General features: G+C 40.5%; 1 protein-coding gene across 1 annotated transcript; it reads left to right on the plus strand.

Moving 5' to 3' along the window:
* The first annotated feature begins 410 nt into the window (after positions 1–410).
* LOC149302659 (NADH dehydrogenase [ubiquinone] iron-sulfur protein 6, mitochondrial-like) lies at positions 411–8,818 on the plus strand. Its single transcript, XM_089482298.1, has 5 exons — positions 411–481; positions 551–581; positions 2,078–2,131; positions 8,198–8,320; positions 8,750–8,818. Exons 1-5 carry the CDS (start codon positions 411–413, stop codon positions 8,816–8,818), a joined length of 348 nt encoding a protein of 115 aa, XP_089338424.1.
* Positions 8,819–9,179: the final 361 nt, after the last annotated feature.

Here is a 9,179-nt window from a genome sequence, read left to right on the forward strand (position 1 = left end):
AAACGAAAGAAGACCCCAAACGTACATCGAGGCTGCTCAATATCGAGGCGCTTGCGCAGTGCCTAGAAGTGATTACACCTATAGAGCTCCCAACACACGGATTCCCACACTATATTACTTCACCGCCCGAGCCCCGGTTTTACGGTCCCCAAAACGTTAGCCGGTAACTACATAAAGTGAGAAAGTCACCACACGCACCCGCGCGCCGCAGAACACGAAGATATCCCGCATGCGCACTCGGCTAATAGGAAACTTTACCACTCATGTGATGCGTAAGCTGCGTTTCTATTGGCCAGCGTTTGACTTCTCGCTAAGGTTGCGGCGCTACGGTTTTTACGGAGAAGGTAAGGAACCAATCAGGGGTGGAGTATTTAGAGCCTTCAGTGGAGCAAGCGGAGGTGACATTAAAGATGGCGGCGCCCAGCTCCGGTTTTTTCCGTGTCTGCGCTCGGGGTTTCGGATGGAAGGGTGGGGTGAGCCCGTGCCTTTACTCGTCTCTGGGGCGCGATAGCGCACGGGGCTGGAGAGCTTACACTGCACCGACCTACAGCACCGGGGAGAAAATTACCCACACCGGCCAGGTCATGACCTGCTTGCTTTGCCAATATGTCAACCTACAAATGTCAGCTGCTTGTGCCTCAGAATAATTGTTAATGCCATCGTCTTCTACATTTAATATTCATCCTACTGCATAACATGTTCGAGCTGCCATTAAATGTCTTTTCATTCATTTCTGTTATAGTGCTAAATTTAGGGTAGTCGCCATAGAAACCAATGTCTCTTCTGATCATGTAAACCGGAAGCTTCTGATACAAAGTGGTAAAATTGGGGCAATCAGTAAAAGCATTACATTGTTTGCCATGTTGATTGCTGTTTGGCACTAGCATTTCTCGTTATATTATGATGGTCCAGTTCTGGATTAATAGCCCGGAGCATTAGCTGGAACTGCCTTAATTGTAACCCCAAACCTCTTTGTGGACCATGCAACTGGTGCCTCTTATACCTAATCTGCACTTTTTGAATGGAGAACGGTCATGTTTTCTGACTGTCCCAGCTAGTACCCTGATGCTCGCTACTGCTGGTACCAAGAATTAAGGAGGGATCAATACAGCAAACAACTTGTTTCTAAATGAAGAATGGTTTATTGAGGAGAATGATTTAGTTATACGTACTGAAAAGCAATAAGTGGGGAGATCTTGAAGGAAAGCGTTCATTGTTTTTTTATTTCCCCTGCAACCCCCATATACACTTCAAGGCAGAAAGTATGTGGACACCAGATTTTCAAACTCATTATTACAGAATCCTTTGGTTTTTTTTTTATGTAGCGTTCATTTCCTTTTGCAGTTATAACAATAATATAACAACTGGAAAGGTGGTCTACTTAAACTTTGGAACATTTCAGGTGGCATTTGCTTCTATTTGGACACAATAGCGTTAGTGGTTTTGGGCAATTAGGCATGGCTTGCTGCTGGTATTCCGGCTCACGCCGATGGTGTTAATTGGGGTTGAGGTCTTTGTGGGCCACGCTGTTCTTGACAAACCACTTCAATATGAACCTAGCTTTGTGTGCCAAGTGTGTTTTTAAGCTAAAACAACAAATTGACCTCTCCAAGTTGTTGCCTAAAGTCTGTCAATGCGATCATCGGTTATGTTATATTGCAGCGGGTGGTTGAGGATGAAGTGAAACAGTGGGAGAAGATTTCTTGGACAGGGATGAGTTGATTGAGTCAGGATGATCTGTAGAGGTTGTTGGCCGTTCAGATGGCTTGATTAAGATGCTTGCTGAGTGTTAAGAAGAAAGCTTGTACACTTCTCAGAAAAGTGTTTTTCAGAGAGTTTTTAAAACGTGTATGAGGGAGTAAGTCTGACAGGACAGGGAAGGGAATTCCAGGGAAGGGTTTACAACACGTGTGAAATCCTGAATACGAGAATTTGTCTAGGTCATGTGATTTCTTGACTGGCAGCGTTTATTTTCTTTATGTTCAGTACCACCTCTTTGGTAATCTTGGCACTACATAAATGGTTTTCAATAACTAAACTTTCAAAAGCCTGAAAATGTATTTCATATTTATTTCAGGTGTTTGATGAAAATGACTACAGGAAAGTGAGATTTGTTGGACGTCAGAAAGAGGTAGGTATTTGTATATGTGTATTTAATGTACCTCCCTTAAATACCCACATTTAACTCTTTAATGAGGAGTTCAAACCAAGGGGATCATCTTGTCCATGCCCTCATTATCTACTGCCTTGACTATTATAACCCTATCTTAGCTGGACTCCTGTTCAACCATTAATGCTGCTACCAGACTTATCTTCCATCCTTTTGCTTTACTAACACTTCTCCCCTCTGTCAGTCTCTTCATTGGCTGCCTGTGCGCTTTAGGACTCATTTCATGACCCTGACTTTCTTTCAAAGCCGTTCATAGCGTTTTCCCTTCTTACATCTCATCACTCATCTCTAAATACACTCCTACCCATTCACTCTGCTCATCCAATGATCTCCTTCTATCCTAGCTCTCACACACACACACACTCTTGCCAGATTTCTCAAGTGCTGCCCCAATCCTCTGGTATGCCTTTCCCGGGCCTATCTCTTTCCCCCTGCCTTCTGGGCCTTCAAAAAAGAATCCACAAGACCCACTTCTTACATGTTGACTCCCTTCCTCCCATGTTCCTTTAACTCACTTTTCCTAGTCCCTCTTCTGCAATACTTATACTAGTGTGGCTGGTACATCCCTAACAGTGGCACTTTTGCTTATTGTGTAATACACCCTAAATCCCTCTAGATTGTAAGCTTGTTTAAGCAGGGCCCTCCTCACCTGTTGTTTCTGTAAGACCAAAGTGTTATGTTATATACTACTTTTTATGTCCTATCTACCCCCCCAAAAGAGGGAGAGGGGCATTTCCTTCTCTAACCTAAATTTTAGTACACCTTTTTATTGTAAAAAGAAAAACATTTGTTGAGTTTTTTAGAAACAGCTGGCGGCTGGCTGTGCAGTGTGTCTGTCCTCATTCCCTACTATTCGCTGTAAGTGCTGTGACAGGCTGTCAGAAGAGTTTCACCTGTTTTAAAAGAAATCCTTGATGTCTGGGATCTCTAGCTATCGTGCACTGCTCCCTCCTCCAGAGCAGTCAAAAAAGTACCGTATTTGCTCGAATATAAGATGCTCTGAAAAATACCCCTTGTCTTATATTCAAGGTCGTCTTATAATTCAACCTCAAATAGAGGTCTGACTATAAGACTAAGATCCTGATCCCCTGCAGCACCGCAGGGGACCTGGATCGTCCTCTCTGACAACTTCCGCTGCCGCCCAGCACTTCCGCCAGGGCTTCTAAGACAGAGCGGCAGCATGACATGGCCTTCTGGTGCTCCACCATAGAAGCCCCAGCGGAAGTGAATTAATATTTACTAGTAAAACTCCTATGGGATATTCTTTTACATTTTTTCCCTAAATGAAGATTCAACTTTTGGGGGGTGGTCTTATAATCTAGCAAATATGCTATTACAATTAGAAAATTTACATTGTTGTAAAAATGTAAAGAAAATAAATGGCCTGTATCGCACCATACCCATCACCTAAAAAATGCAAATGTTTTCATTTTGGCCCGTAACTCTCCTAAAACATGCCAAACTTATGCATGTGGGGCTTTTCTGCATTGTTGCAGATCCACATATGCTTGGCAACAAATCTGTTGCAATGTGTGTTTGAAAATCATTTTTCGTCTTTAAACTTCTAACTTTGCATGAGATTGGAAATGTGCACTTAAATGTCATTATGACAATAATGGAATACAGATACCTATTGCATGTCCCGGTTTTGATATATGAGTAGTACTGGTATTCTAAGACCCCGACCCCCCCCCCGAATTCCTAATGTATCAATATTACAATTTAGAAACACGTTTTAATATTAACTGTATAACTGCCAAAATAAATGGAAATCCTAGACATATAAGGTGTATCAAAACTCAGATATGTGTATACATTTTGGACTTATATCTCTCATTTGCACTAGCTATGTACACAGTTTGTGTAATGTGTGAGTAGACTAAATGAGAGAGAGAGAGAGGAAAATTACAGTGGATCGAGGACATAACTGAAATCTTGAAAATGCTGTTGACCACACACGTAGAAGTGTCTTCGTCATGAAGCGGTTGAAACTTAAACCTTTTGCAGTCAAATCATCCTTGCTCACTTTTGTGTTTTTACCCTCGATCTTAGGGCACGGTTTACTGTCCCTGACAGTCCCTGTGAGGAAGAATGCACATCAGAATATTCAGTTAATATGCATTCTTCCAAAAAGAGAAAAAAAAGTCTAAAATGTTCCAACCTAATAAAGAAGCTGCTGTCCACCTACATTTTTGGTCTGATGATTCTTGTCACCGATTGGCTGCTTAAAGCTACTGGGCCACGCTGGAGCTGATTGGCCATAAAATATTGTGTGATTGGAGATGTGTTCAGCCACATCTCCTGTACTCCATATAGCTGAGGTGGGAAAAGGGACAAATGCATATTGGTGGCTTCTACAGATTTCTGAGGGGCGGGGGCACAAATGTACGAGGGACCATGCAGCCATTATATGCATTAAAGAGCATGTGATTATTTTAAAGAGACCGTTGTATTAACCGGTAGAACATTGTAATTGTGCTGAGGGCTCGGTAGTGTGTGTCATGGATGGAAATCAAATTGGAAAGGGTCAAGCTAAGAGTTAAAAGAGAACACGTGTTAGATGGTGAAATGCTGGTGTATTTTAAGGGAGCGTGCCAGTGGGAAGAGAGATGGTTTAAAGTAGGTGTAAGGACTATGGAGACAAAATGATGTAGATGTGAGGGAATAGCTCAAAGGGAGCAGGTAGTGTGGGAGAAAGACAGTAGGACATATAAAAAGGGGTGACAAGACTAAGCAATTGAGGGTGGCTGCTGCCAAAGAGTGGGGCTGAGGAGAATGTATGTACCTGGTATAATTGCTGTGATGAGGGAGCAAAGTCTTGGTCAGAGATGTTGGAAGTGGAGAGAATAGGAGGGGTGTTAAAATCCCCTTTAACTGGCAATGAGGGTTCCAGGTGGGTTCATTCCAGATCCCTGCCACTTGGGAATAATGCATTTACTGAATTGTACTCTGAAAACAAGAGGTGGCTGCATGGAAAATAAATGAGCTTAAATAAATGAGCGATACTGCATTTGTTTAGCGGAGTAAGTGGGGTCCCTGAAGCAAACACTGTTTGCGTCACTGATTCCTATTTAATTTTGCAGGCAGAGTGTCACCTTTTTAATATCTTTTTAAAACGACTAGAAACCAATGTAAGTGCATAATAACAACTTACATCGCCAATCATATATGATTATGATGGGTAATGGCAGGCTCCTTTATACGTTTACACATTTTTGTAATTAAATTCATAAAGCAGTTCAGGTTTATCACATGTAGAGATAAACATTCAAGTTTATGGTCTCAAAATCTTTTTTTGTAATTGTGAGCACTTAACAATGTTATAAAAATAGTAGCCTTAATTTTGTAAAAATATAACCAAAATCTGTATACTCTATATACATGGTACAATAAGGTATGTTTTTTTTCTTTTTTCCCATAAGCCACTGTTCTGCGATCAAAATAAATGTTTTCATTGTATTTGCTGTTCATTTATCTGCTAGAAAGGATGCGTGCGTATTTCTGCAGTAGGATTGATTTTCAGAAACCAAGCATTAATAATAAGGTCACCCATGCCTTGAGAGGCTGTGCATTAAGTGACAGTAGTATGGCCCTTTTGTCATTCAGAAGTGTCAAGGCATCGCATGGCCATCCCACAAAGTAGGTAGACGGGGTCTTTCAGCTGCCACAGTCGGTGCCTTGATGTCTGCCAGAGTAACCTGGAAGGTATTTGCGTTGTCAGTCACCAAGACATCACATTACTTTAAACTGTAACACAGCCTATGTGCGGTTAGCAGTCTTATCCATCAGTGCGAGAAGATGGAAACAGTACATCATTTTAATGTACCTATTAAGGATGCCCCGTGAGGAGTGAGACTCGGTAAATGGAAGTCACTTGCAGTTGCTAGCCTATATCTTTGTAACACAAGCAAGATTAGCTGTTGCGTGGAAAACTTTAGTTTCTTTTATGCAATTTAAGTACGGTATATATTTGCTTTGCAAAGTGGTCTGTATGAAGTTTTTAAGCGGCTAAATGAAATGTCCTTTGAAATGAATAGAGGTTCCGGCACATCTGAGATAAAAAAAAAACTTCTGGTTTTGAGTGTTGTTTAGGCATATTTATCTGGCTCCACCAAAGACATTGGCAGGTAACACACACTAGCATTTATTTCCCATGATGCTTTCCATGTACAGTGTTGTAACACACTTCCCGTGCTCTACTTGCATTGTTTTTGTATTGTGTATTGACGCTTCAAGGCCTGGACACTGCTTACACAAGAGTACACAAAAACATTGCATTACGTTTATATAGCGCTAGCTAGTGCTGTTACAATAGAGAACAATGAAAGCATTTAGCATAGATAATTTAAAATTGACAATATTAACACGTATTGGTACAGGCATATTGATGCAGAAAGAGAAAATGGCCCTGCTCTGGTGATCTTACAATCTATTAACATTTAACCTGTTCAGGTACCTTTGGACTTACTATTACATCTGGGAAAAAAGTGTCAGAATGACCCTTAGGATGCAAGTATTTCCTTACTATTTTATTTCACCGGGGAGATCTTTCTGCCAGCCGATAGTCAACCGATCTGTCAGTTGCTGGCTGTTAGCTTAACAGGGGAGCCACTATACTTATGTCTTAATGCACAAACTTCAGGCATTTCCTTTCTAGGGGTGTCAGAAGTGTGTCGAAGGTGTGGATTTATTTAGTAGAGACTCCGCAAAGGCTGTACAGAAACACTTAAGTTCTCTGATGACACCCCCCCCCCCCCATACTGTGATTGGGAAACCCAGACTGCAAAATGCAGAAACTTTTCTCAGGCTAGGTTTCCACTTGGGTTTTTTCCTGCGTTATTTTCTTGATGAAAAACGCCAGAAAAACCGCCACTGCATTTTCCTGCGTTTTGGCGTTTTTTCTGGCGTTTTTAGCCTTTCTGTGGAAATTGCTTTTTTGACCTTAGGCAGTTCTGCCACCCTTTACAAGTTAGAATATTCACCCAGCTAAAAGGGATTAGGATAAATGGCAAGTATCTGCCCCCTCCTGATGTCATTTCTTTGGTAGAGTTCTACTTAAACGCCCCGGCGGACCCTTTTGTCACTTTTCTGTGGTTTGTAAGGCATGCTTTATTCCGAATGTCTGCTCCTCTAGGAAGATTGGCCCCAAATGATGGTGCAAATTGCAAGGGATACTCACTAGTTGAATAAGCTTGGACACATCAAAGACAATTCTGGGTGCCATGCTGCTAATAAATTACACAGAGACAGCACACAGTGTACAAGCAGATAAAAGTTTTACCACAGTACTGGGAAAATGGCAGCTCTTCCTCTTCCTGGGTCCTGCCCCTTTTTTGTAAGGCAAAACCCACATGGCATTTTCATGGCGTTTTTCTCTCCCATAGACTTCTATTGGAGAAAAACGCCAGTGTCAGCATGCTGCAATTTTGAAAAACTTCCACAGAGCCCAAAAAATCAGTAAAACGCCAAAGAGGACTGAAAAAACAGCAAACAGAAAAATGCCAAGTGGATATGGCATTGTGCGATTTCCTATTGAAGAACAGCTAACATCTGGCCGCAGCGTTTTTTCACTAATAAAACGCCGTGTGGCTGAAATGGCGTTATTATGGGCGTTTTTGCAAAAAATACCCAAGTGGAAACCTAGCCTCACTCCGAAGAGAAGGAAGAAAAGGTTCCCTTTTCGTGGTCACTCAGGCCTCTCTAACACTTTTACATGTCTAGCGTAGGCATTTCTAAACCCAGCCAGCAAGTATATAATCCGCACCTTCCTGACGTAACGCATTTCTCCCGGTTTATTTTTAAGACAAAGAATTAGATATTTTTATTTATAACGGTGAATGGTTAATTTTATTAGGAACCTGTTCAGTATCCATTTCAAATAATTTTCTTGTTTTTTTTGTTTTTTTTTTTTTAAATGTATTTTAGCTTTTCTGTGAATAGATACTTCACTTGCTTTTGGAAACCAAAAAAAGTGTGGAACATTCTAACAGCTAAATGTTTTTAATGTTTTCAATATGTTTTCTAAAGGTCAACGAGCAGTTTGCTATTAACTTGATCAGCGAGCAACCAGTGACTGTGTCGGAAAGCAGAGTGGTGTCATGCGATGGAGGAGGTGGCGCCTTGGGACATCCTAAAGTTTATATTAACTTGGCAAGTTCCTTCCTCTTAACGTATTATTTGCTTATTCTTAAATATCAAATGACCCTATGAAATGGTAATGGGCTGAGATGTTAACGGCAAGAGTAAGTAATTTTACTGTTGGCCATACTAAATGTAGCAGCAGTGTGCCTAGAAAAATAGCATTTCACTGCAAATTTGAAAACAGTTAAAATGGCACATTTTCAGGATACTGGAAAAGGCTTAAAATGTAAAAAAGCAAATCTATTTTGTGTGCCTTTCTTTATCACGATTTTATCAATTTTGTATTGATGTTAAAGTTTAGGTAGTATTAAAAGAGCATTTTGATGATAAATTAAACTAGGACTAGTCTTTACATGTTCTAGTGTATACAGTTAATGTTAACTCAATTCTAGTATGCTGAAAAAGGTTTTTAGTTTTTTTTTATTTAATTTGTTGCAGGACAAAGAAACAAAAACAGGAACATGTGGATACTGTGGACTTCAGTTCAGACAGAACCACCATCACTAATGTGATCAGTTGATGTAGCTTGTGTTTAAACTCTAATAAATATATATATATTCATTTGCATGAGCGTCGTTTATTTTGTGGAAACTTAGTATTATTAACAGTAGTCTTGTTAATTACTAAATAGAGAACATTTTCACTGGTTTGGCAGCAAGCAACTATTGTATGTCATTGATACTAATCTGGTGGAAGTCCACGTGAGCTCCATGTTGGAAGCTTGCAAGCAGGGCCCTCTTTACTTAATATATTGGTTTCTCCCTAGTCAATTCTAGTTTTGTCATTCCTCTTGAATATACTTATTGCATGAAGCACTACGTGAATTGTATCTATTGTAAGAAGCACTATATAAATAAGATAATGTTAT

The sequence above is a fragment of the Sceloporus occidentalis genome, unplaced genomic scaffold (assembly GCF_023333645.1).
Source record: "Sceloporus occidentalis isolate IW3139 unplaced genomic scaffold, rSceOcc1.0.p SCAF_18, whole genome shotgun sequence".
NCBI classification, from domain to species: Eukaryota; Metazoa; Chordata; class Lepidosauria; order Squamata; family Phrynosomatidae; genus Sceloporus; species Sceloporus occidentalis.

Excerpts from the sequence above, each read along its gene's own strand:
- LOC149302659 (XM_089482298.1), top strand. The coding sequence starts at position 411 with ATGGCGGCGCCCAGCTCCGGTTTTTTCCGTGTCTGCGCTCGGGGTTTC. Across the intron at positions 482-550 it reads TGGAAGGGTGGGGTGAGCCC|CACCGGGGAGAAAATTACCC; the intron begins GTGCCTTTACTC and ends ACCGACCTACAG. Across the intron at positions 2,132-8,197 it reads TTGTTGGACGTCAGAAAGAG|GTCAACGAGCAGTTTGCTAT; the intron begins GTAGGTATTTGT and ends TGTTTTCTAAAG.